Genomic DNA, 26758 nt, shown 5'->3' with positions numbered 1-26758 from the left:
TGGCAGCACTTTGTAGTTTGGCTTTCACAGAGCAAAGGAGAATATTTCAAATAACTAGATGTTGTCAACATTGCAGGAGCTTTTTAATTGGTAAGGTATGATTCTGTGATATTATTTAGAAACCTGTAAATAAGGTGAAGGTGATTGTGATTGTGAGGTGCTAACATACCACACCACTATTAAATGGTCTGTTGTTTTTACATAATGTTTATATTTCAGCTTCTCCTGTTTCGTGTGCCTGCACATAATGCCTCAGGCTGGGAAGATGGCATATTTCAGCCTTTATTTTCATATCTGGGAATAACAGTGAGGATAAATATGGGGTAAGTCTGGAAGGGGAAGGTGAAGGCACTGTCTGGGTAAAGACAACAATGGGCCACTGCTGTTAGGACTAAAAGGATGTAAAGAAAGTGGATTTTGATTAGATCCATGAGCCCTGACCAAGCCAGTGGGCATCTCCAAATTAGGCACCACAATTGATGTGAAGGAGAAATCACTTTAGCATGGTTTAATAGGAAAACAATATTATATTTTGGGACAAGGTTATAGAAATCTATGCAATGGACATCTTAAGGAACTGTTTCTGCTGATGAAATTGCAGGCATGAAAATCCCAGAATTCAGAAAATATTGAGGGCAGGCTGGATTTCTCAGTCTGGATGTGTCAGTATTTGCCTTTGTTGTAAACAGGCTTTGGTCCACAGCTTTACTTGCCTTGGGGCTGCTGAGCAGTGGGACTTTGCTGCCCACACAGCCACATGAGCCCCAGCCTTTCTGCTCCATCACCCCTTTCCTGAATTTAATGTCTTGGTGGAACAGAAATCAGGAGATCCCAATGCAGAAGAGAATAATTTATATTCTACTGATTTTTTCACCTCCTGGGCCTGATGTCTGTTCTGTGCTGCAGTTGTTGATGTGAGGAAGGGCTAAGCTCGTATCCTGGGTAATATTTGGACTTATATGGAAATAAGTGTTATCAACACACTGCTTTCAATGCTGATGGCATCCAGAGAAGTCCTGTAGGAAACAGCTGCTGCAGAGAAAAAGACCTTCCTCAGGCTTGGTGTGTGGGGATAGAGCCAGGAGCAGGGAATCAAAGGGTTAATTGGGTGAGGGTAAATGATGGCTTCTCTTTCTCATTCAGCTGAGTTTCTGTGTTGAAACTTGTTCTTGACTTCCTGCAGGTTGTCTGGTAGAAAGATGGGGACCTAAGTTTGAGTTTGTCTTTCTCTGTTGCTTTTATGCACGGGCACCAGCGGAAGGCGAGCTTGAAGCCAGAGCGAAACCTGGGAAAGTGAGAGAAGAAACTGAATGGTCAAATGGTCTTCCTAACTGCTCAGAGAAGGAACAAACTCATGGCTTGGTCCTGCCTGTGAGTGACTATGGAGAGAAATATTTCTGCTGAAATCAAAGGAACGAGGTGAAAAGCTAAAGGCATAAAACCATAGAGGGAGGTGCATTAGGAGTTTATGATCAGATTTCCTTGTATTTTATGTAAACAATATACGGGCAGTGAAATGGCAGAATGTTTGATGGTGCTGACCATGCTGGTAACTGCATTTGTGAGACACAGAACATGTGAGGAAAATACATATGTTAACCCACCAGGAGCTTTTTTAAAAAAAAGAATAATTAAATGAGGAAGCTGTCTGCTTTCTGAGAGAGGAGGGGGAGATGTTTGTGTGTTCCATGTTAAATGCAGTTTGGGTGAATAGGCTGGAAAACTCTTCTTTTGAGAGCTCACAGGCAGGAAGGATGCTGTTTGAAACGCTCAAGGGAGCGAGCCTTGCAGCACCACTCTGGAATTAAACATTTGCCTGGGGCAGGAAACGTCCTGATAACCATTTATTGCCTTTGGAGCTCACTTCAGGCAGCGAGGCTGAAGAGGGATGGGGGTTATGGATGCAGGATTTGGCAGGGAGATCAGCTCTCTGTGCTCTGCGCTGCGCAGCCCTCCCAGCGCAGAGCAAGAGGGACATCTCTTGGCACGATGGGGTTGTGCTCCCCCAGCTGCTCCCTCCTGGTGACACGTCCCCATGGGACCTTCACAGGCCACCCGTGGGCTGCTCCTGCTCCCCAGCCATGGGGTGAGCCCAGGGCTGGGCTGGCTGGCAAGAGCAGGTAGCTGAGCCAGCCCAGCATTAGCTCAGCAGATGCAATGCAGGGATTACGGATTCCTCCCCTGGAAATAGGATGGTGGGAATGGCTGCAAATGTGGCTGTGCTAATCCTGTGCCTGCTGCCTGCTCTTTATTCAGAGACAGAAAATACTGAGGGCTGAGTTAAAATCTCACCTCCAGAGATTTATGGTTTATTTTCAGGCTGAGATTCTAGTTTTCTCTGTGCACACATGTTCACATTACTCACCTCTGGTTCAGGCAGCAGTATATGATGGGGTTGTACATTGTTGAGCTCATGGCAAGGAGGAAGACTGCAAGATACACCTGCTGGATGTACTTCTGCTGGTAGATGTCTTCCTTGAAGCTCCCCAGGATGAAGTATATGTGATAGGGCAGCCAGCACACAGCAAAAATTATCACCACCACCACCATGCTCTTCACAAACTGGGAAAACCAAACCGAGGGGTTATTCCTGGCCTCTGGGTGGTTGGGCTGGCTGGGGCAGTGGGAGGTGCTGGTTACACTTTGGGGCTGGTTTGCCCTCCCCAGTGCAGTGTATGGAATGCTATGGCAAGGGAACCAGCCCTGGTGATGAAACTTGGGAGCAGAGAGGGAGTGCCCTGGTGATGGGAACTGGAGCAGGGAGGGAGTGCCCTGGTGATGGGAACAGGGTGGGGGCAAAGCAAATGTTTCTGACTGGACTCTGCAGAGGAGCTGCTTGTGGCTGCACCAGAGAGAAGTGCAGGGAAGGATCACTGCTGTTACACTGAGTCTGCTCCACTCTGCCCAGTTTTATCCTGAGATGTGTGGGTTCTCTGGACACCAGGCTTTGCTCCCTAAAGGCTGCTGGCAGTCATCCTGCTGCTGTGAGTCTTTCTTCCTTGAAGGCTGGCTGCTGCATGCAATCATCAATTTTTTCAAACTTGCAGGCTGATGCCCTTTACCCAAAATATTTTGTTAACCTTTAAACCCAATCCCACAAGATTTTGTATCAAACACAAGCTCCAGTTTGGAACTGGAGCCAGCAGGGCTGGTGTGCTGGGGATAATTACACTTAAGTTTCACTTCTGACCTTTTTTTTGGCTTTCACTTGGTGCTCATAGTGGACTCTGTTCAGGTGGTTGCCTGGAGCTGAGCTGCTCCACAGAGTAATTCCTATAATGCTGTATGCAACAAACATCACCATTAAAGGCAGTAAATAAATCAACACAATCACGGCAATGTGATACCTGAAAGAGAAGAACAAGCAGTGTTTGACAGTCAGCATGGCTCTGGGAGAGCTCTTTCAGAAAGTTTGGATATGTGTGCTGGCTCTGATTAGTGAAACCACAAAGAAAAAATTTTTGCCTGTAATTATTGTTACGGGACTTGTGTAAACAGCAAAACTTCTCATCTCCCTTATGGTGTGATGAGGGGTCTTTGGGCTGGATTCCCTGCTCATCTTTTATCTTTTAGCACAGACTTGCAGTCCTGGGCCACCTGCACTGAGCTTTGCTATCCCACCAGGAGAGAGAGAGAGAGGGTGGTAAAAGTACAAGCCCTTAAATCACAGGTAAGAGAAAAGTACAGTCCAAAACCTATAGAGTAACTTGAGTGCAGTAGTGGCAACAGTGGGAAAAAAGCCAGATCAGGGACTGCATCTGGATGCACAAAGATGCAGATAGAGAGGAAGGGATGTGGCCTGCATTTGTGTGTATTTTGTTTTATTTGTGTTAATGTACCATCAACAGGTGCTCAGTTACTGCTCCAGCACTGGCACCCCCTTAGCTGTATTTTAACCCCACTCCTTTCCAGTTTTCTGTGTCACCCCACAAACTTCTGCTGGTTCCCTCCTGCTGGGGGCTGATTAGTTTAAGCAACCACCATTTATGGGAAGGGAACAACCTGCTCAGTCCATCACAGCAGCTGCCAAATTAACATAAACAGTGTGAAAAGTAGGATTAGGCAGGAGGGCTCTGGCACACGCTGCTGGCAGTGACCCCAAAAGGTTGGGTGGGTACAAATGGTCTTTCTCAGCCTGACAAGGCTCTGGGGTTGCTCCTCAATTAGTGCTTTGCAAAGTGCTGTTGAAATGGGCCCACAGTGGTGTTTGTTCCTTGGGGTGACTACAAATACCAGACTGGTGGCTGCAAAAAGAAAAATATTATATTTGTGAGATGTGGCGAGTTTGTCCCTGCCCGTCTTCCACTTTTTCCTGTTGAGCTCAGAGCAGTTCCTCTTTTAAAGGTCTAACACTGTGTGTGGAGTGCAGCAAAACCCTTTTAGGGTTCCCATCCTGGGAGGAGGAAGGGAGCCTGAGTTTGAGCACACATAAAAAGAAACTTTTAGTCTTGTAGCTTTTCTACTTTGCTGCAAAATTAATCTGTCACCAGAAGAAAAATCCTCACTTGTTAAGGTTCTTTACTCTAGTTAAACTTCTATATCCTTTATATCCACTATTTTTCAGGTGCTGGTAGTCAGTAGTACATTGTTTAGGGTTTTTTAAATTATTATTTAAAAACATTTTTTTACTCATTTCTGTCATAATTACGCACACCTTTCCTGCAGGAAAGGTTTTTCCTTTGTTCTTAAGTCTAGAAATCTTGAAAGATGGGTTTACTCAACTGCAAAGGATTCAGAGGACACAGAGACAACACAGGAACCCAGTTCCCAATTATTTTTTGTTTTTCATTGGGTTTCTCAATATTTCTTTTCCTTGTCATTTGGACTAGTGTATGAATGGCTGCACATGGCTTTTTCTCCATGGTCTGTGTTGCAAATCCATCCCTCAGCAGGAATTCTGGGGAGCAATGTTTCCAACTTGCTTTCTAAGAGAGATCCCAAACCCTGTGGCTCTGAGGCTGTTCAGGGAGAGGGAGCTGGTGTATTGTGGTCAGGAGCTGGAGATCCCAGAAAGGACCTGTCCTGCTACATGCCACGTTCAGGACCAGCCTTTCCAACCCTGGGGAACTCACTTGAATCCTCTCTGTGCCATGGATGTGGGAGAAATCTCATGCTTCCCATCTGAATGGAACAGTCATCAGTGACTCATTTATTGGTGGTTATCTATTCTCCCTCCTCCTCAATCAGCAGGAACCTGGCACACTCTGCTCCCCAGCAAGTTCCAAAGGGTACCAAAAAGGAGCCCCCAGGAGGAGCATCACCCACCATGAGGGGTTTGAGCCTGATTTTACTCTTTGCCCAACTGGGAACAAATGGAACACTGAATATGCTGCAGCTTGGCCAAAATTACACAAAACCCAAAATTACACACAAATTAGAGTGAAAATCAGTTACTTTGGTGATAGCTGAGTTGAGGAGGCATCCAGCTCTCTGCCAGACTGAGCAGGGAAAATGTCCCAAGTGCAAAAGCCCTCAGGTGGGTTTTGGTTTGAAAATTTGATTGCACTTTGTTAATTGATTTGCTCCTTTTCCTCAGTTCTTCCATTGCTACTTTTTATAAATATGCTTTGCTGGATGAATTCCCCAAATGAGCACCACCTGCTTTGAAGGATGAGTAATCACAGAAGATCCCCTGCACGCTTGTTTCATCTGCTTGAGCAATCTTGCTTTCAAGCAGGAGGAAAATGCTTAGGGACTTTCAGAAGTGCAGATGTGTGCCCAGATAAATGTGCCTATAAAACTTCAGGCTGTTTGAAACAGGCTGCTCTTGGGTTTTATTTTCCTTTTCCCCCCACAAAGAGCAGCAGTAATTTTTAACTAATCACGTGGCTTCTCACCATTGAAGATACCAAATTTCCTCCTGCCTGATGGAGGAAGAAAATCCAGAATCTTTGATACCAGGATTTATTGATTGTTTAGAGACTGGTTTCTCTTGAATTCCCCAAGTCCTTTATGTAGAGTTTGTAGACATTATAACTAAGTTTTCAAAGCAGGGGAGGATGCCAGGTTCAGGATCACCCCGAGCTTTTAAACTGAGTTTAGACTCCCCCAGCCCCGCTCTCTCTCACAGCACTCTCCACACCCAACACCTTGGAGAGGAAAAAATCATTTTCCTGGTTAACTTTTGCCTGAGTGGGGGGTTCTGTGGTGTCTCTTACGCCAGCTGGTGCTTGGATCCAGCATCATCAGGCCAGACCACGATGCACTTCACGGCCCCGTTGTCCGTGGTGATCTCGGCGTAGAAGCACTGAGGGAAAGCCAGCCCGAATGCCACCAGCCAGATGATCCCAATGATGGCCCTGGTGCTGCCAGCAGAGAGCCTGGGCTTGAAGGGGTGGATTATGGCCACGTACCTGCAAGGAACAGCTAGTGCTTTTACAGTGGAATCGCTACAACAAAGTGTGAAAACTCACCGGGACAGCCCAGTGGGCTTTGTTGATATGGACATTTTGGCTGTAAATAAAAAGGAACTAAATCCTTTCTGGAGAGAATGATTGCAGGATATAATAAACCCACATGGATGGATGCTTCTGGTGTGAGGAGGCAGCAGTCCTTGATGTCTTCTGCATATGGGCTTTGCAAGCGTTTCCCTTATGGAATTTTTCATAGAATCCCAGGATGGTTTGGGTTGTGAGGCACCTTAAAGATTACCTAGTTCCAATCCCCAGCCATGGCAGGACACTTTCTACTATCCCAGGTTGCTCCAAACCCCATCCAGCCTGGCCTTGGACACTTCCAGAGATGGGGCAGGCACAGCTCCTCTGGCACCCTGTGCCAGGGGCTCCCCACCCTCACAGGGGAAGAATTCCTTCCCAATATCCCACCTAACTCTGCACTCCATCATTGTCTTGTCACTCCAGGCCCTTGTAAAAAGTATTCTCACTCTTTTTAAATTTTAAGGCACTTTTAAGGCACTTTTGCAATCCCTGATGTTTCATATTAGCGCAAGAGCAGGCTGGGGTCTTGAGTATCCTTTTACTCTGATTTTTCCCCACTGGTTTTTAGCTGGGGAGAGCTGGTGCTGTCTGTGACTATTTGTGCTGGCAGAGGAGGGAAGAGCTGACCCTTCCATCCCACACCTGCTCACAGCCCTCACATCTGACTCTTGGATTACTCACAAGCCTGGGGCACTCTCTGGTTTTAAGTTCCCTGTGTGGAAACACACTGTGCTGTAACAAGTACATAATCAATTATGCATTTCTTGTCATGCTTCCCCTATTCTTTGTCATGCTTGTTACAAAGGCAAAATAGAGTGGGAAATGCCTGTTTCCTCCTAGTTTTCATTGCAAAAATCTGACAAATTGTGCTGTCTCTTGGCCAGGCTGCTGGTATTAGCTGCTGCTGCAGGACAGGCAGCACAGTGAGCAATCCAGGGCCTTATTTAGCTATAAAATTTTCATGTCACCTCACTTTTCTTCAGCCTGCCATAGGCAGTGTTACATAGTGCTCCAGTCAGGTCAGGCAGGAATCCACTGGTGGATATTCTCCAGAGTATTTGCCCACAGAAGTGCCTGAAACCATGACCTGTGGCCTTCAGTGAATGGGAATAAAATGGGAATAAAATGGGAATAAATGATGCCAGCCACTGTGCTATCATTGCAGACATCAGAAGTGTTACAGGGCTGGGTGAAGCTTTCCCACTCTGCCAGGGGTGCACCCCCAGGCCAAGCTGTGATTTTAGGGGAGCTCCTGCAAGCTGGGAGATTTATCAAACCTGCTGAGATCTCCCTTTGCCCCTCGTGCCCTCTCTCAGTGCCCCTGTGACATCCCAGGATGCTGGGACAACCTCAGGGCTCTTCCCCATACATGTAGACAAAACAAGCTGAATTTTGGACCCTCCTGTGCATTTTCCAAACAGGAGCCTTTGCTAGCCAGAGAGTGAAACGTGAGCTGGTGGATCAGACTGTGTTTCTGCCTGGAGTTCTGCAGGGGGAACAGCTGCTCTGGAAATGGGGGAACTGAGTGATCCTAAACCCAAGGGTGAGCAGCAGCACCAGGGACTTCTCTATGACACACAAATATGACTTAGAGCTATCACTTCTCAGCCTTCTTCCCTAAAATAAACCACTTCAGAAGATGTTGTTTTTATTGAAGTTAAACATTGGAGCTGGAGTGGACACAAGTTCTCTCAACAATAAATGGAAGCGTCGAGTTTCCAGGAGACCGTGTCAGGATCTATTTTAAGGCTGAGCAAAGAATAGCTAAATATGGTTTGCAGTGAGGTGCCAAGTTTTCTTTCTGATCTGTGCCATGTGACTAAAGAGATTCTGGCTATTATATAGGTGCTTTCACCAAAAATCCCCAAGGAACAAGAGTATGAAGGCATGACAACAGGCTGAAAGGGCTTTTAAAAATTTTTCTTTGGCAGACAACATCTATAAAATAGAAAGAAGGGTAGGCAGCCTAAAGGAGAAATAATCTCCTCTGCTTTTACACACAGCATTGCCTTTAAGAGAGGAAATGCCCACAGGCTTTGGGCCACTTTCTAGTAAGAAGGAAAACAGCTTCGTGCTATTTAACAATGAGCTGTAAACACAGGCAGACTCCAGAAATTAAAGTTTAAGTAAAAGTGATTTGGCAGTTGGAAGTGAATTTTATGAAAATACCAAATTGCCCCAGAAGTCAAACAGAATCACTGTAATTACTTCCCTCCCTCTTAGAAGAAGTCATTCTAGTGAACCAGGGCAGCAGATTCTGCCATTTCTAATTTAATTCCCATTATTTCTGCTGGTTTGCTGGACTCACAGCAGGATTAGGGCTGCTGATAGATTCAGCAGCATATTCTCCTTATAAATATCCTTATATATATCTGTCTCTTGGTTTTAAAAAACCCAAAAAAGCCACAAAACAGTTTTCAGGGAAAGAATTTATGATCAATAATGTGGGAACAAGGAAATACCAGCCACTTCCACTTTCTAGAGATTTGGGTGTGGTTCAGACTGGAGATGAAAAAGAGCAGATCATGCCACAATCAGCAGCAAACCCCACACTCCTTCCACTCTGCTGGTAAGGCAGCTGGCAGAGTAGGGGCCAATGCACAAATTATTGCAGTGATTTTTTTTTTGATGGGATCTTTTTGGTCCTCACCTCCCCCGTTCGCCTCTTACCTCTCGGCGGCCACGGCTGTCATGGAGTAAATGCTCACAAACACTGCAGTGATGGGGAACCAGTTCTGGAACCTGCAGAACTCCTCCCCAAAGTACCAGACGTTGTGGCTGGCGTAGATGAAGTTGAAGATGGTGTTGAAGGCAGACATGAGCAGGTCTGAAAGGGCCAGATTCACGATGAAGTAATTGGTGGCCGTCCTCATCCTACGGTGGGCCAGGATGATCCAGATGACAGTGGCGTTGCCAACGATGGATGTGACAACGATGAGGGAGTAGGTGATGGCCCACAGGGCAATCCTCCATCCTGGCTGGCTGAACTGGGTGGCTGCTGTCCAGTTGTCACCATCCTCCAGGGATCCAGCCCTCCAAACGTCGCTGGCGTTGAAAACAGGAAAGGCGCCCATGGCTCCTCACTTCTTGCCAGGGGGAAGGAAAAGTGGCTGGTGTCTGCTCATCTCCTCACTGTGGTGCTGCTGGTGTGAGTTCCCATGCATTTCACCAAGTGCTGTTAGAAAGGCACTGGGATGAGCTGCCTCCTGTCCCCCCCCTCCCCGCTTTCCAAGTGATGCAACGCAGCTCCAGGAGGAGGTGAGCCATGCCAAGGGCCTCCTCCTCCTTCCCTGGCATTTTAACCTGTGCCTGAAGAGCTAAAACTAAAGAACAACTCCCTTCTCCTGGTGTCTTCTTCCCCTAAAAAATGAAGGTAGAAAAGGGATAGGAAGGTGTTTTCCTGGCCAGCAGCAAGTGATGTCTTCCTTGTCCCCTTTGGTGACAAGAAAACATAAATGGAAGCCAAACCCACTTCAATCAAGTATAAATTCTTTGTCAGGGCAGCAGTTTTCTAAAGCACCAGGTGTCTGAATCCCCTGCAGTGGGACTGAGGACGTTTGCTGTTCCCTGTGTGGCTATGAAGCCCAGGAGTTGCACTGGGATAAAATCTCAACAGGTTTTAAGGGGACTTTGAAAGGAGGTGGAGTCTCTTGCAGGGGAAAACTAAACAACCAATTTGACATCAAATGAAACGTGGCAAAGTGGTATGTGCATCTTCCCCCCCTGCTCCACTCAGTTTTGAATAACCTCTGCCATGGCCACGCTGCTCTGTCAGGAATTTTGCAGGTTTGTGTGCAGGTCACTTTGCCAGGTTTACCACTCCTGCAATCCTCGTGTTTCCAGGACCCTGCCTGACCTCCTGTGGGCTCTCATAGCAAAAGGGAAACTATATTTGATGCAATGCAGCAAGATCCTTCCTTTTGGATGGCTGCATCCCCTTTCCCAGTGTGTGCTGTAGGAAGTTCAGGAGGGCTGTTCATGACTTGCAATACGACCTAACAGTGTTCTTAAATTTTTTTTTTTTTTTTAATATGCTATCTCAAATCCCTGCAAATTTGAAGGAGAAAATCAAGTGCTGAGAAAAAGGGCTGCACTTATTAACCCTCCGGGGTGAAGCTGTAACCTCCCTCAGCTGACTTTGAAGATGGTCAAGGTGCTCAGGTTTCTTAGGAGCCTCTTTTTGAACCATCTGCCCCGGTCCCTGATCTGTTACTCAGGTGATAATCGAGGAGCAGCCACCCTTTGGCCAACATTTTATCGTATGATCGGGAGGGATTTGCCTTCCTGCACCCACACCCACACCTTTTATTCCTTTGCTGGTTGTGCATTGACAAAGTTATCATCCTGGAGCCCAGCCAGCAGTTTAGTGTGTGCTATCAGCCTTCCTGCTTGGAAACTGGGGCAATTTTTGACACAGGCCAGGCTCCAGCTTCCTCAGGGAAATCACATTTGGCTGAGACAGTGGGTAAAACCTGCCTCTCCCAAGGTTTTTGAGTTATACCAGAAATGGGGACTACCTGAGAGCAGGGGTTTGAGTTTGGGAGGTTTCACTGTTGTTTTTATAGTGGGCAGGATTGTCAAGGGCAAACGTTGCTGTGCTGAGTCACCAGTGCCAGGTCTGAGCAAAGGGTGAGAGATGCAAACAAAAGATGTGGGTCTGCAAGGTCAGGAAGGGTGGTTGAGGGGTGTTCTGTGTTTTGGAAACACAATACAGGGTAAATAGGCAGCAGAGGCTTTAACTGGATTGCAAGTTGCTTTGAGAGGAAGAACCTTTGTCCAGGGAACATGAGGACCATGAGCATCCACCTCGGAGGGGCCAAGTGCAGCTGACCTGCAGCTTCATCAGCCAGGTGTGGGCTGGGGGAAAGCAGCAAAAACGCCTCAGGTAGCACTGAAGAGCTTTGGGGTCTTTCTGACACAATTTGGTGCAGGGCTAGCTGTGGTTCACTTCTTTCTATCTTTGGGACAACCCCTGGCGATGACTAAGGAAATGTGGAAGTTACTGATCCTTAAAATGAACAGAAACTCTGCTAGTTGTGCTGTTGGATGGTCCCAGGAGCAGATGTTGTAATGAACAATCTGCCAGGCTTTTTGTTGGAAAACTGCAGCCTGTGCTGCACTGGGCTGAGGGGAAGAGAATGCAATAATGATGGACCCTTAGGCAGCTCATAGCATCTTACTTTAACCACCATTTGCTGCTAAACTGACGTTGTGTCCAGAAATCTTGCCATTTGTATAGATAAAGTCCGAGATTCGGGAAAAGAAAGGGATTGCTCAATTATTGTCAGGCAATTTCATAACAGGAACCTGTTTTGGTACACTGACTCAGTTCCGAGGGAAAACAACAGGAAAACAAACACTCCTTTAATCAGCTTCCCTGTCCAGCAGGACGTGCAGGAATCAGCACAAAGGACCAGGTCAGGTACTAAAAAAGTCAAACCAGAACAATTAATTTAGTTAAATGCTCAAACAACGAAGATGCCTAAGCGACAAGGACATGCTTGGGTGTGAATGACACCCATGAGACATGAAAAAAAAAAAAAAAAATCCCAGCAACTGTATTGCTGTCAGAAACACAAGAGGTGGGCTGGGTTGTTTTCCAGGAGCAGCACTGCAGGCAATACCAATGGTGCTCATTATAACAGAATTGTCCAGGGATATTTTTCAGTCTTTAGAAACGAGATTTTGGTGACCTGTATGACCTAAAGGAATGACCTGTGGCTGAGTGTTTACACAATTCTCACGTGCAGCTCGGAGGTTTTCCAGTCTCTTTGCTGGATAATATAAGGATGAATGCTGCCCCACTTCATCTCCTCTGACACCAGACACTGATTTTTCAATGCCATCTGTGTCTGCTCGGGGCCAGGATGAAACAACCAACTCTGTGACAGTTGTCTGACGCTTTGAATGAGACTTTTTTTTTTTTTTTTTCTTCTTTACCCCGGGGTGAAAACAGCCCTTTGTGGGATTGAAAGGGGTTTTTTCATCTCGGAGGCGTGAACGGCGTTTGCAGTTCACGATCGCTGTGTCGGACCCAGCAGGGATGAGCATCGGTGCAGGCACGAAGGTTGAAACCTACTGATATCTTCAGTAGAGGCTCCGGGCCCACAGCTGTAGGCAGGATTTAGTCATAATAAAGCTAACAAAAACAAAACAAACAAAAAATCCCCCCAAAAAACTGAGTGCACACGCAGCGGCTTCCCACGGCTGTGGTGGTTTTATTTATTTATTTTTAATCACGGCTGTTTTAATGGGGATGGCAGAGGTTTGGGGATGCACATAGGGCTCCGATTGCTGTTTGAGATGCTGAAAGGGAGAAATAAAGAGAAAAAAGGAAAAAAAAGAAAAAATACAAGAAAAAAGGAAAACAAAAGGAAAAACAAAACCCAGGAAAACAAAACCCACGGAAATAAAAGGGGAAAAGGGGAAAAAAGGAGGGAAAAAAAAAAGAGGTAAAAAAAAAAAAAAAAAGGTAAAAAAAAAAAAAAACAAAGGGAAAAAAACGAGGAAAAAGGAAATAAAAAGGAAAAAAAAAACCGAGGGGAAAAAAAAAAAACCGAGGGGAAAAAAAAACCGAGGGGAAAAAAAAGGAAATTAAAAGGGAAAAAAACCGAGGAATAAAAAAAAAACGAGAAAAAAAAAAATGAGGGAAAAAAAAGGAAATTAAAAAAAAAAAAGGAGGAAAAATAAAAAAGCGCGGAAAAAAAAGCCCGGAAAAAAAAGCCCGGAAAAGAGGAATAAAAAAAAAAGAAAAAAAAAGAAAAAAAAGAAAGAAGAAAATAAAAGGGGGAAAAAAGGGGGGAAAAAAGGGGGGAAAAAAGGGGGGAAACAAAAAAAAAGAAAAAAAGGAAAAAAGAAAAAAGGAAAAAAAGGAAGAACACAAAAAATAAAAAAAAAGAAAAAAAAAGAAAAAGGGAAAAAAAAGGAAAAAAAGAAAAAAAAAAAGAAAAATAGAAATAAAAGAAAAGAAAAGAAAAAGAAAAAAACAAAAAAAAATAAAAGAAGGGTAAAAAAAGAAAAAAGAAAAAAAAAGGGAAAAAATAAAAGAAGTGTAAGAAAAGAAAAAAGAAAAAAAAAAAAAAAAAAAAAAAAAAAGAAGAAAAGAAAAAAAGGGGGGAAAATAAAAGAAAAAAAAAAAAAGAAAAAAAAAAAAGGGGAGGAGAAGAGCGAAGCTCCCCGGTCGGTCGGAGCGCGGCGCTCCCCGGGCCGGAAGCGGCGGCGGCCCCGGGCCCGCCCGTCGGGGCGGCCGCTCCGGCTGCGGGAAGGGGCGGAGGGCCCGGCAGGTGCCGGAGGATGGCGGCGGGGGACCCGGAGCAGGCGCGGTACTGCGGGCGGCTCTCCTACCTGTGCCTGAAGCTCTCGCTCATCACCTACTCCACCACGTTCTGGGTGAGCGCTGCGGGCGGGGAGCGGGATGTTCCCGGGGATGGGACACCCGGGACAGCCGGCGGGGATGTTCCCGGAGATGGGACACCCGGGACAGCCTGGCGGGGATGTTCCTATGGCTGGAACACCCGGGACAGCCTGGCGGGGATGTTCCCGGAGATGGGACACCCGGGACAAACCGGCGGGGATGTTCCCGGAGATGGGACACCCGGGACAGCCTGGCGGGGATGTTCCTATGGCTGGAACACCCGGGACAGCCTGGCGGGGATGTTCCTATGGCTGGAACACCCGGGACAGCCTGGCGGGGATGTTCCCGGAGATGGGACAGCCGGGACAGCCTGGCGGGGATGTTCCCGGAGATGGGACACCCGGGACAAACCGGTGGGGATGTTTCTATGGCTGGAACACCCGGGACAAACCGATGGGGATGTTCCTATGGCTGGAACACCCGGGACAGCCTGGCGGGGATGTTCCTATGGCTGGAACACCCGGGACAGCCTGGCGGGGATGTTCCTATGGCTGGAACACCCGGGACAGCCTGGCGGGGATGTTCCCGGAGATGGGACACCCGGGACAAACCGGTGGGGATGTTTCTATGGCTGGAACACCCGGGACAAACCGATGGGGATGTTCCTATGGCTGGAACACCCGGGACAAACCGGTGAGGATGTTCCCGTGGCTGGAACACCCGGGACAAACCGGCGGGGATGTTCCCGGGGATGGGACACCCGGGACAGCCTGGCGGGGATGGGACACCCGGGACAGCCTGGCGGGGATGTTCCTATGGCTGGCACACCCGGGACAGCCTGGCGGGGATGTTCCCGTGGCTGGCACACCCGGGACAAACCGGTGAGGATATTCCCGTGGCTCTCACACCCGTGACAAACTGGTTTTGGCGGATGGGCGCTCTCCAGGTGTCGGGATTTTGGGTTGGTGTGCCCTGCAGGGGAGATGGGCGATCAGAGCCTTTGCCCTTTATTTTGTTCTGCTGCCCGGGTGTGCCCTCTGCAGGGTGCGGCTGCCAGGTTTACACCTGCTGCCCTCACCCAGGTGTTTGAGAGTCCCCTGGTGGGTCCCGGTTATCCCCGCTGATTTCTGACAGCTTATAAATGGGCTGGAAGTGTTGAGTGCTCTTTGTAAGCACAGCGATTTTTTAAGGTGCTTTTTTTCAGGCTCTGGGGTAGATGCTGCTGCTGATGTCAGAGGGTTTTTTCTGTCTGGCTTTTTGGCTGGTCTGGTTTTGTCTGTGTTTTCCAGCTGGGAACATAAAGCTTTTGCTTTGCAGCGTGGGAGAAGAGGCTCGATAGCGAGTGTCAGATTCCACCTATGATTTAATGAACAAAGACTGAAATGCAAAGGGATCAGTTCAGGCCTTTTGGGATCTCTTTTGTCCCCCTTAGCAGACAAACCAACCCTTGGGTTTAGGCTCCTGATGCTCCCTGTGTTTTCCACGTTGTGAGTTTCAGAGAAGGAAAATCGGAATTTGCTGCGTTATTCTTCAATCCCCCCCTTTTTTTTTTTTTTTTTTTTTTTTTCCAGCGTTGTCAGCATTGCTGGTGGGATGTAAACATTCATCTGGTGGCACAGAAAGGGCCCTTCTGAAACCAGCCTGGGAGGACAAAGCCTCTTTCAGGCAGCCTCAGATTTTTATTTACTCTTTGTAGCTGCTCGCTCTGCGATTTCAATGCTCTGCCCTCGTTTAGCAGCGACAGCTTCCATTTGTTGGGAGAGAGGGTTTGCTGTGGGAGGGGGGAGGAAGGACAGGGAATGCCAGGGAATTGTTCTGGGCATCCTGCTGGCACTGGCAGCAAGCACGTGCTGGGTTGTGTGAGGCTTGTGGGCTGGGAATTTTCTTTTATTCCAGCTGAGCCAAGCAGATCTCATCAGCTGTAAATGGCAGTTCTCAGCACTGTTATTCTTTTTTTAAAAAAAAAATTATTATTATCCTTTTTTCTTTGTTCAGTGTAAATGGAGGTAAAGCTTGGCACTGGGAGTTGGTTTTCTTAATATTGGGGTGGTTTGTGATGTTCTTCTGCTATTTGGGGCTTTGACCTGCTGGATGCTGAGCTCATCCCATTCCCTCCCTGCAGTTCCTCTTGTACTTTATGAGTGATGAAGTCCCAGATTTGAGTCCCCAGGAATTAAATACCAATATATATAAATACATATATATACCAATAATAAATACCAATATATAAAAATACCAATGCCTTATCCAAAGCAGAAAGGAAATTAAGGCTTTGGAGGGGATGTCTTGAGGTCTTCCCCTGTCCCCCACAGAGCTTTTTAAAAGAGCTTTTTTAAAATCTAGCTGCAACTTTTCCAGACAACTCTTTTGCTTGAAAATTGGGCTGTAATGTGATTTTCTTGCCCAGCAACAGAAGGTGCTGTTGTTGAGCTTTATTTGAGAAAAAGAACTGTGAATACAGGGTTAAATCTTCTGCTTATAAATAAATAAATAAACAAATGCTTCTCCCTTCTCTTGGGAAAGCAGCCTGTGTGTGTGCAGAAGCCCCAGAGAAATCCCCTGGTATTTGTTGGTGGATGCTCATTTAGTGTGAGTCAGGGCAGTTCATTTTTCCTCATGCACAGCTGGAATTTGCCCAACTGGGAGCTGTTGTGAAGGATGCAGGATGTAAACAGTCCCTGTGTCCTTCAGGAAATGCTGATGTTGGCTTGGCCATATTGAAGGTTTAAAAGGTTTTTATTAAATGTTTAAGAAAATAGAAGATGATTGATGTATATGTGTATATAAAGATGCTATATATATTTATGTATGTTAAGCTCTTAAAGCAGGAAGCATCTTGTATTTTACTTACTTTTAGTCAAAAACCCCCTGAAATTTAATGTTTTGATGAGAAAATTGTGGTTGAGAAAAGGACATTTCAGTAAAAAGTTCAAATCTTGAACACCACTCTTCTGAAATTCTGATAATCCTTATCAAGCTTTAATACCTGTGGTTTAATACCTGGTTTTTTTTGGTTTGGTTTTTTCTTTTTCTTTTTTCTTTCTTTTAAAATAAGAGATCTACCAGGCAAGAATTACTGTTGTTAATGGCACTTCAGTGTTTGCAGGAGAATCTGATTTTGGGGTCTCTATCAATTTGGTCAAATTTTAAGTTGCTTTTTTAAATAGCTTCAGTATATTTCCCTTTTATGGGTGAACCCTTCTGTAATGACAAACTAGTGGCATCCCCTACATACTTAGTGTCATTATTCATTTCCATAGAAAATCAAGAACTTCCAGTAAGTTGCTATTTATTTTAAGATATCCCATAATTAAAAAAGTATTTCAGCAGTTTGAACTCGTTATCATGTGTCTCTCTAGCCCTTTGTCTGGGATATAGTGTGTCAGATCCAAAATTTAAGAAGTGAAATTAAGAATTCAGAAGTGTAATTAAGAAGCACTGGTGTGCAGAGAGCAGACTGGTGTTTCCTGTGGAAATGTCAGCTCAGGAAAGGGGAGTGTTGTTTATCCCATTGCCAAAAGGATTGATTTGGGTCTGCTCTCTTCCCTGGTGATGTGTCTGGCCATTGGACTGGGCAGGAAAGTTTTTCCACCACAATTTTTGTAATTAAATATTGTGGGCTATTTTTAATTTTAATTAATTCAGCATAATTCAAAGTGATTTGCAGCACTCTGTGGTTTTAATACCAAATGATTTAACTAATTATTTTGACTGAAATATCCTTACCTTGATAAATGAAATATGTCTCTTCCTGTTTCACTTGTCAGCTTTATCTGGTAGCTGCTCAAGAAAGTGACAGAATTTCAAATTTGGTTGTTGATTTTTTTTTTTTCTTTTAAAGTTTGTAATCTGGTGCCTTTCTCCTAATGGCAGATATAGGAAATATCTGACTGTATTTACTGAGCCTAAATACAGTAGGAGCTGATATGAAGGGACAGATAGGCTGTTTGCAGACCAGCTTAGAAACTCTGTTATATTATTATATATTTCTATATATTTATATACACAGAGAGAAGGACAGACAGACACACACAGGATGCTCATACATGCTCATATATCTGATGTTTGTGATCTCAGATGGGTAATAAATAACATTTCAGCCAGTGATGTATATTTTGATTAGTTTAACCTCCAGCATGTTAAAAAATGATGAAACATATTTTTGAAATGAGCAAGTTTCAATATTTTTTTTCCCAACTCTGCTCTTTTTTTGCTTCAGCCTTCGAGGTTTTTTTAAATTTTTTTTTTTTTTTTTTTTTTAAATCCAAACTTCTTCTTTGAGTGTTTCAGTGAGCAGTGCCAGGTTCCTGTGTACTCACAGCCTGTCATCTCTGTGTTTCCAGAGAAGAAGGAATAACATCTGTGCTTTCCTGTTTCCCTTCCAGGTGATTGGAGCCCTGGTCCTTGCTGTTGGGATTTATGCAGAAATTGAAAGACAGGAGTACAAAACTCTAGAAAGTGCCTTTCTAGCCCCAGCAATTATTTTAATAGTTCTGGGCATTGTGATGTTCCTGGTATCCTTTGTGGGTGTCCTGGCTTCTCTGAGGGACAATTTGTGCCTCCTGCAAGCAGTAAGTGTTGGGATTTTTATTCCTGGTTTTTCTCTGAAAAGGTGAATTTTAGGGAAATTCCTGTGGTTGCAAGTGGAAGCTGCACGTGTGACTAATTAAAATTAAAGAGTGCAAACTTTGTTTTCACAGAAACACACAGAATTTGGGTTGGAAGGGACCTTTTAAAACCCCCTTGCAATGAGCAGAGACACCTTCCACTAGACCAGGCTGCTCAAAACCTGACCCACCCTGTCCTTGTCATGTTCAGCCTCACAAAATGCTAAAAATGTGGTTTGTTAGGGAGGGCAAAGCCAGAAATAACCATGGATTTTGAAATTATACTGGAATTTTACCCACTTTTCCCACTGAGCATGGTGCTGTGTCGGATACTGGGAATATTTTCTGTTCCCATTCTGGTAGCAAACCCAGCTGAGTATTCAACAAACAAGTCCCTGATGCCAGATTTAGCAGGAAAAAAGATAAATTCACCTGTCTGGTGAATTCCTGACACTGAGTTATGCACAGGAGTTACAGCAGCTTTCAGGGAAGAGCATTAGGGATTATTTCCAGACAAGTCCTGATGGAGTTCATTGTTACACAGCAGACCTGAATTTGCTTAACACCCATTTTTATGCCTGAAGGACTGGAAAAAAAACCATGTCAAGGAAAGAAAACATTGCTGCAGCTCTCTCACAGTGGATTTCTCCATGATTTTCACATTTTGCACACGTGCATGTGTGAGCACAGCTAAATAAAAGTGGGAAGCAGCAAGCTGGAAAAAAGCCTGGAGTTTTGCTTTGATTTAGGACTGGCAGTGTAGTAGAAAGTGGTTTGGATTATTTTAAGCTGTGCTGCTTTATCCACTCACTGAAAGGTAACAGGTTTTGTAGGAAGCATCAAAACATGGAGTGTGGTTTGTAGCAGTCCATCAAAATGCTGCTCTGCAAAGGAGTATCTTGGCAGGATAATTACATCTAATGCTTTTGAATCCATCCAGAGCAGAAAAATAATGTGCTTGCCAATTGGGCAAAACCCAGAATAATTTAAGTGAGGAAAAAAAAACAACTTTTCTTGTGGCATTGACAGTTTTATAAGAACAAACCCATCATTTTATATTTTTTTTTTAAATTGCCATGCTGAAAGCCAAGTCTGTTGGCAACTGAATGCTAGACTTAAGGGAACTAATTGAAAGGATCATTGGAGTTCTGTCTGGTGACTCACTTGCTCTTCTTTTCCTGCAGTTCATGTACATCCTTGGCATCTGCTTGCTGATTGAGCTGACAGGTGGAGTGGTGGCCCTGATCTTCAGGAACCAGGTGAGCTGCTTGCTTCAGGTTTGGTGTGCTCAAACAGCAGCTAAATAGCAGCTAAACAACAGCTGAATAACAGCTGTTCAGGTTGTCACTCACTGATGGAGCTCTGGGGACAGATCCTGCTTTTCAGGGTTGAGGGGTGGTGAGGTTTGGCATCATCCTGGAGAGCAGTTCCAGGTTAAAGAACTTGGAGAAAATCTGGTGGCTACAAATGTGCAGCAGAAGCAGAATGAGTTTCCAGCTCATTTTGTGGATGACAAAATGCTTTTTTTTTTTTTTTTTTTTTTCTGTTTTGCCATCTGGGTCTGACTGCTAATTTGGGAAGTTTCCAGATGGGTTTGGAGAATGTTGGTTTTCAGTGGCCAGAAATGTTTTGCCTCACTGAAAGGACAGCCCTTCCTTACTCACATCCATAAGCAACTTAACTAATTTATTTAGGACACTCCATCATTGACAAGCATGCTGTAACTTAAACCCCTGATTTTTCTGCACAGAAAGCATCAGACTATTTTATTTTTTTTTTAGTTAGAAATACTTTAAAACATAAATATATTCCCTATGGCAAGCACTAGATGTCTATGCTTCCATTTATAGCAGGGCAGCCACACTTAGGGACAGGTTTCATCCCTTGTTTTTCAAGATTAGTGGAGAAGTTTGGGTTTGTATGGGGAGAACAAGAAAGTATTTATGGAAGCTTTGGTTGGTTTTGCCTGTCATGTGCATTTTTTCCATTTTTTTCTCTGCTTCCTTTTCAAATCTGTTGAGTTTAATTGGGGTTCTAAATCAGTTAGGAGGGTCCTGTATTATTTCTTGTCACTGATATCATCCTTTTTGTTCTGGTTAATTTGTAAGTGTGCAGTATGTAATACTGGGAAGATGAGTGGGTGTATTTCAGTCTTTAACTTTCTCCATATCAGCATCTGGATTGAAAGTTGTTACATTCTGGTTGTGATTAGTCCCAGTTTTTGCTGTGCTAAAATTTGTTTTTAACTAGTGTTTAGTTTTTTCTCTAAAAAAAAAAACCAAAATGAATAGAAAAAAGAAGCTCATCAGTTTCACTTGTCACTTTAACTTGCTCTTCTAATTCTGTGCCCATTGTGCCACCCATGGATCTTGTTTTGCTTTCTAGACAATCAAATTTTTGAATGACAACATTAGAAGAGGGATTGAGAATTACTATGATGATTTAGACTTCAAGAACATCATGGATTCTGTTCAAAAGCAGGTTTGTTGGTTTGTGGTTTTTTTTTTGTTTTTTTTTGTTTTTTTTTCTCTTGGGCTAACTCAGCAGCAGCTTTGAGTTTTTCCAGTGATGTGACAATCAAGTTGTGACTGAGAGGGATGAGATTTGTGTGTCATCTCTTATGGTGCTGTGCTGAGCTCAGGGCTCATCCAGCATTCCAGCTGGCATTTAAAACCCTCTTACCCTGCAAAAAGACAGGGCCAAAATGCAGCTTTGGCCTTGGCAGGTGCAATTCAAATGCTCAAGGTCAGATCCTACAGACCTGTAGGCTCCTGCTGGCCCCACAGCTGGATTCAGCCTAAATTCAGCCTAAATTCTGCCTGTAGTCTTGCACTCTGGCTGATCCAAGAGATTGAGAAGCATCTTGTTAGCAGGGGGCTTTGGATAAAGAGAAATGGATAAAGAGGTGCTGCTGGAGGGCACAGAGCTCTTCAACAAGGTGGTTATTGGAAGGAAACACCACTGGAAGGGTGTCTACCTGTAATTAAAATTCACAAACTGTGGTGAGCCCAGCTGGGCATTACTTAATGGCATGTGGGGTTGACTCACAGCCTTTTTTTTTTTTTTATTTTAATAAAATGTCTGTTGAAATGTTTATTGGGTTATTGAAGAGTTCTGCCATGCAGCTCTTTGTAGAAGCAGCAATAATGTGATGTAAGGGCCCATGTGCTGTGCATGGCCATGCCAAGTAATGGTTATTAAAAAAAAAAAAAATTGACTTAGGAAGTGATACATGTGTTTTAAGACATCATTATGGAGATGGCAGCTCGATTTGAAAAACAAATTCAGCATGGAAAGTCTGTCAAAAGCAGATCATCCTGAGGAAATTCTGTCACTGGGCCTCATAATGCTTTAAAGTTTCCATGCACTGCCCAAAATTAGGGATTCATACAGCAAATGTATGTGTTGGTGATTAAATGAGCTCCTCCTTTTCCCTCGGTTTAAATTATAAAGTGAATATTTATATTAAGTCAGTGTAAACTTACAGTATTTCAGTTCTTCTAAATTGCACCCACAGTGTTTTGGTGAGATTAATTTATGCCCTGTAGCAATGTTTTTGTGGTTTAGATCCAGTTGGAAATGTAGTCATGGAGGTGGATTACAGGTCAAGGTAGAGTCAGTGTATATACACTGCTTAATGATGCCCAGGGCTGGAGAGAGAATTTTTCAAGTCAGAAAAGATGGGAGGTGAAACTTGGCACTCTGGGTTTATAGTTCAATGAAAGACAGAGGAATATCCCCTGTATCTTTATTTCTTTAAAATTGTATCTGTCATATACATTCATACATGCCTTGCTGATAAAATGACAGAATTTTTTTTGTGAGCTCAGGGCTTTTAAAATTGTTGTATTCTTACTTTGTTTTCTACTTGTTCAAAGAGTTTAAGGTATAAATTTTTTTTTTCTTTTCCTTTTCCATTTAGGTTGGAGAAGATCTTTAAGATCATTGAGTTTTGTTGTCTTTATTTTTTTATTCTTTTTTTTCTCTTTCCAGTTTAAGTGCTGTGGTGGGGAGGATTATAGAGATTGGTCCCAAAATGTGTACCACAGCTGTGCAGCTCCAGGACCACTGGCCTGTGGGGTGCCCTACACTTGCTGCATCAGAAATAAGGTAAAAAAGGTGCCTGACTTTAGGAATCTGGGGTAAGAAGTGAAGGAAAATCCTTTCCTTCCCTAATGGGTCTGGTGGCTTCCATGGGTGGGGATCAGAGTGATGTGTGAGCTGAAAACCAAACAGAATGACCTTGTCATCTCCAGAATAATCCAAAAATGTGGGCAGCTGACCTCAGGGTCAGGGCATGCTTGTGGGTACAGGTCTGCCCCAACCTATCCTTGAAAACTAGGATAAAATCTAAAATCCTGGAAGGACTGAACCAGTTTCTCAGTCTGTGATGAACTGGTTCTGACTGGTGCTGGCAGCACTAGGAGCAGGCATTGATTTTCATGCAGATGTGTTTTAATTAATTCTGTAATTCACTGCTCTTCATCAGAGGGATGCACATAATGCTGGATTTGATAAAGAACTATTCCTCAACTGCTCCAGTGCAGGCAGCCCCTGCCTTGATGGGTTTGGTCTGAGACAGAGAGATTGTGTAAGAGCAGAGCTCATGATGGATATCCTGCTTTGGGCTGTCCTTTCAACATCTGCCTAATTAAAGAAAAATAAAAAAGGAAAAATAGATGCCGTGGTTGTGTCAGTAATCCTGCCTAGGTGTTGCTGAGAAATATATGTCATAGGAAGGTGTTTATTATGTTTTTTGGTGAGTGGGGATGGGTCTGTTTAAATCTGTGATGGGCTTCGATTTACTCTCAGAAGCCAAAGCTGGGCAAATTGAGTCTTGGGTGTTTGAGGGAAAGAATCTGCAGCTGGATGGAGCAGAACAACTTAGGATTTTGCCTTCAGGGAAGGGGAAAAAAACTTCTCTGGGGAAAAATGGGAGGTGTATTCACTGAGAGCTGGGGAGGGGGGAGATGAGGCTGCCTGCAGGGTTAAGCTCAGGGAAGTGAGTTGGAAGGCAGGGAGAAGCCCTGAACTGGAGTGTGGATCACCCAGGTGCAGCAGGAGATGCTGTGCACTCCAGCCTGGGGGAAAAAACCAGCCAGGAGATGCATCAGTCTTGTGTGTTTGACAAACCCTTCCAAATACAGGCTGGTTTCTGTCCTGGAGAGCTGCAGATATGGTTTGTGATTACTCATGGGCTTTGTAGTCATGGAAAACTCCTGCTAATGTCAGTGCCTGGATTCTGATCCTCTGTGAAACCTCCTGCTAACACCAGCCAGCTCCTACTGGGGGGGCTCCAAAGGAGCTATATTTAAGTCAAATTATTTATTAAAGACTTATCCTGGTGCAGCAGATAGAAATTAGTCCCAAGTGCCTTGTAATCCTCTGTTTCCAATGGGTTTATCTCATGTTTGCTTATGCCAGGACATCCTGTTAGCAAATTCTGTGTTTAAAGTTGAGAGATGGGACTGCATTCCTTGTGGTCACATATTTTGGGAAAAGCTTCTGATTTTCCTCCATGTCTTTGGCTTTGTTCAGTGCTTCCTTTGATGCCAGTTTGAGTGTTATTTTCAGGTTGGCTTTCAGGGGTAGAGCCTTGGAACCCACAGAAGGCATTACAGAAAATGAGCTAGTAATCAGTGCTGAATGCAAGCACTCAGTCTCTTTTAAATATATGGGGTTTATATTCATGTATATAATGGTATTGTATGAATATTGTAATTAATTTGGTCTTGTAAAAAGGGTTCATAGCATTGGAAGTTATTTGAAACTGAAGGTATTTCTGAGCTTGTGTTTCTCTTGGCACAAAGGGTGTGTTAACCCCTGGTTTTAGCAATAAGGTGTGCTAAGTTATTAAAGCTTTGAAAGGAAATCCAGCTGTTCATTCTGTGGAAACAGTTGTGCCACACAGCTCTGTCCCAGCTCACATTGGTGCTGTTGGATAGGAATGGTTCAGATGTCCTGTGACACACTGATGTACTCATTCCTCTAAAATCATGTGGAGCCCTAACTCAGTCTGACCCTGGGGCTGCTGGGATGAACTGGTGTTGGACTGGGGAATAACCCTGCCATGGCTTTGTATGGGAGAACACAGAGTAAAACCAATAGTTTTGTGATTTTAGTTTCCTGTTTTCTTTTCAGACAGACATTATCAACACCATGTGTGGATACAAAACCATTGACCAAGAGGTAACACAGCAGAGGGTGCTGCTTCTCTGCTTTTATTCTGGTCTGTTACAAAAGTGTTTTCAGTGTGCTTTGATCTGCCAGGCAGTAAAATCAGCAATTAAAATTGTTCTTTTTTTTTTTTTTTTTCCTGGAATAATTTCCATATATGAGGAAAAAACTAATCTTGTTTGATTAGTGTTTCTTCCCTTCTTTGTATTTTCCACGATTCCTTGTTTGTTGACAACTTCCCTGAGCTAATTGCAGTAGTAGTACTTGAAAGCCACAGTTTCTCACTGAGTAAAATTTGCCTTGATGAAACCAACTTAGCTGTTTTTATATCCCAGGAGTGGGTGTTTTATTTTAAAGCCTAAAATAGTTATTCCTGGGAGGGCAGTGGGACTTCCCTGGTTGTGTTGGATGCCTTCTCCTCCCACCAGGAATGGGATGGAGCCTCCTCCTTCATCCTTCCCCAGTCACTGGGGCCAGCCCAGAGGAGACACTGCCAGCTGGAGGCAGTGATGGCAGAGTGATTAAGGAGGGAAATCAGTAATTGGATCTGCCCTGAGTTCCCCACTCCTGGATTTGGAGCGCTGGGATGAGGCAGGGCGGGGGCAGCTCCTCTCCCCAGCTCGTTTGAGGCACTTGGAGCACAATGCCAGCTTCAGTTGTTGGTTTTTGGGATTACTGGTTATCTTTAAATACGACTTGCCTTCATTTGGGTTCATTGATTTGTTGCTTAATCACCTGTGGGCTCTGACAGGGAGCACTTCAGCCTATGCTTAACTTTGCCCCATTCATCTCTTAGGACCCTCTGCAGCCTCAAGTGCTTTCTATATTATGGGCTGGGGTCAGAGAGCAGCACAGCTTGCAGGACTGAATCCAAAATCCTCTTGTTCTTCTCCTTTTTTAGGGTCTTTTTGCAGAGCACTTGGTCCACAATTTATATTTTCCGCTGCCACGTTTTCAACTTTTAAACAGAGATGAAAGCTAAAGAGAGACTTCTCCGCTTTCCAAGTGGTCCTAAATGAGAATTGGGTGTTTTCCTTGCTGAAAAACAGCTGCAGCAAACAGGTTTAAGATGATGAAATAACTTACTGCAGCGTAGAATAACTTTTAAGAAGCAGAGTGAGTTGTCGAGGTGTAGCTTTACAACAGAGTTACTGCTGAGGTCTTTGTTCAGCTCAGTGGGTTTAAAGGCAGACCAGATGTGGCTCCCTGAGTGGCCAGGGGTGTCCCACCCCTGCTGACCCCCTCCCTGTGACATTTTGCAGCGCCTGAGTGTTCAGCACATTATCTACGTCCGGGGCTGCACCAACGCCATGCTCATCTGGTTTTTGGACAACTACACCATCATGGCTGCAGTGCTGCTGGGCATACTGGTGCCCCAGGTAAGGGAGTCAGTGTGAGAGGCAACACCTGCTTTGTGGGTGTGTGAAATCCCATTTGGCTGTAATTTTGGGATTTAGCATAACTGGGGTGGCATCCTGGTGATTTGGCAGCGATACATTGCAGGGTTTGGTGAGGTAATCTGCTTTTGCTTGGGGTTTTTTTGATTTTTTTTTTTTTTTTTTTGAGTTGTTGAGTGGGTTTCCCTTCCCTTGGCAGTTCCTGGGAGTGCTGCTGTCCTTGCTGTACATCACCAGGGTGGAGGACATCATCACAGAGCACAAGCTGAGCGAGAGCCTGTGGGAAGACGTGCGCCCCAGAGCCGCCCCCGAGCGCTCCAGAGCTGACTGCTGCATGTGCTACCCTGGCTGACCTGGGGGGCCCAGAGTGCAGCTGGAACCAGGAAAAAACAGCAGCTTTTGCTCCCTGCTGGCTGCTCCAGATGTGGGGTCTGGTGGGTGAGACCCAGGGCACGGCAGAGGGGCTGCCCAGAGGGGTCTGTGCATCGCTGCATCTCCTTCAGAGTGATTGCTGAGCCATGGCACAGCCAGAAAAAAAAACAAACAAAAAAAAACCTGGAGAAGATTTGGACATCGATTTCTAGGATTTTTTTGCATCTTGGGGTCTCATGTCTATGTTTGTCCTTTTCCAGCTTTATTTTCTCCCTCCTTCCTGAGAGATTTCTTACAGATCGACGTGGTGGATATTAAACACATTAATATTAAACATGTTTAATATTGGTTTGATCATGGGGTTTTGTGCTAATCATGATGGATTTCCTGACAATAATGGATGTGATGCTGATC

General features: G+C 44.6%; 2 protein-coding genes across 3 annotated transcripts; one reads left to right on the top strand and one right to left on the bottom strand.

The window, feature by feature from the left end:
* Positions 1–143: 143 nt before the first annotated feature.
* On the bottom strand, positions 144–9611 carry TACR2 (tachykinin receptor 2). Of its 2 annotated transcripts, XM_056494851.1 has the most exons (5): positions 9108–9611; positions 6159–6353; positions 3191–3347; positions 2366–2562; positions 144–1285 (listed from the first exon to the last, which is right to left on the bottom strand). In XM_056494851.1, the coding sequence occupies exons 1-5, from the start codon at positions 9509–9511 to the stop codon at positions 1093–1095; spliced, it is 1146 nt and encodes a 381-aa protein (XP_056350826.1). In that variant the 5' UTR covers positions 9512–9611; the 3' UTR covers positions 144–1092. The 2 variants fall into 2 exon arrangements, with proteins under 2 accessions (XP_056350826.1, XP_056350827.1); XM_056494852.1 differs by lacking the exon at positions 144–1285 and having other exon boundaries at positions 2362–2562.
* Positions 9612–13685: 4074 nt separating this feature from the next.
* TSPAN15 (tetraspanin 15) lies at positions 13686–26367 on the top strand. The gene is made up of 8 exons (XM_056495407.1): positions 13686–13826; positions 18177–18362; positions 19583–19657; positions 20784–20879; positions 22392–22508; positions 24540–24587; positions 25838–25954; positions 26172–26367. The coding sequence occupies exons 1-8, from the start codon at positions 13731–13733 to the stop codon at positions 26322–26324; spliced, it is 888 nt and encodes a 295-aa protein (XP_056351382.1). The 5' UTR covers positions 13686–13730; the 3' UTR covers positions 26325–26367.
* The last annotated feature ends 391 nt before the right edge of the window (positions 26368–26758 follow it).

Source organism: Oenanthe melanoleuca, chromosome 6 (genome assembly GCF_029582105.1).
Source record: "Oenanthe melanoleuca isolate GR-GAL-2019-014 chromosome 6, OMel1.0, whole genome shotgun sequence".
Classification (NCBI taxonomy): Eukaryota; Metazoa; Chordata; class Aves; order Passeriformes; family Muscicapidae; genus Oenanthe; species Oenanthe melanoleuca.
This window is presented reverse-complemented; position numbering and strand designations above follow the sequence as displayed.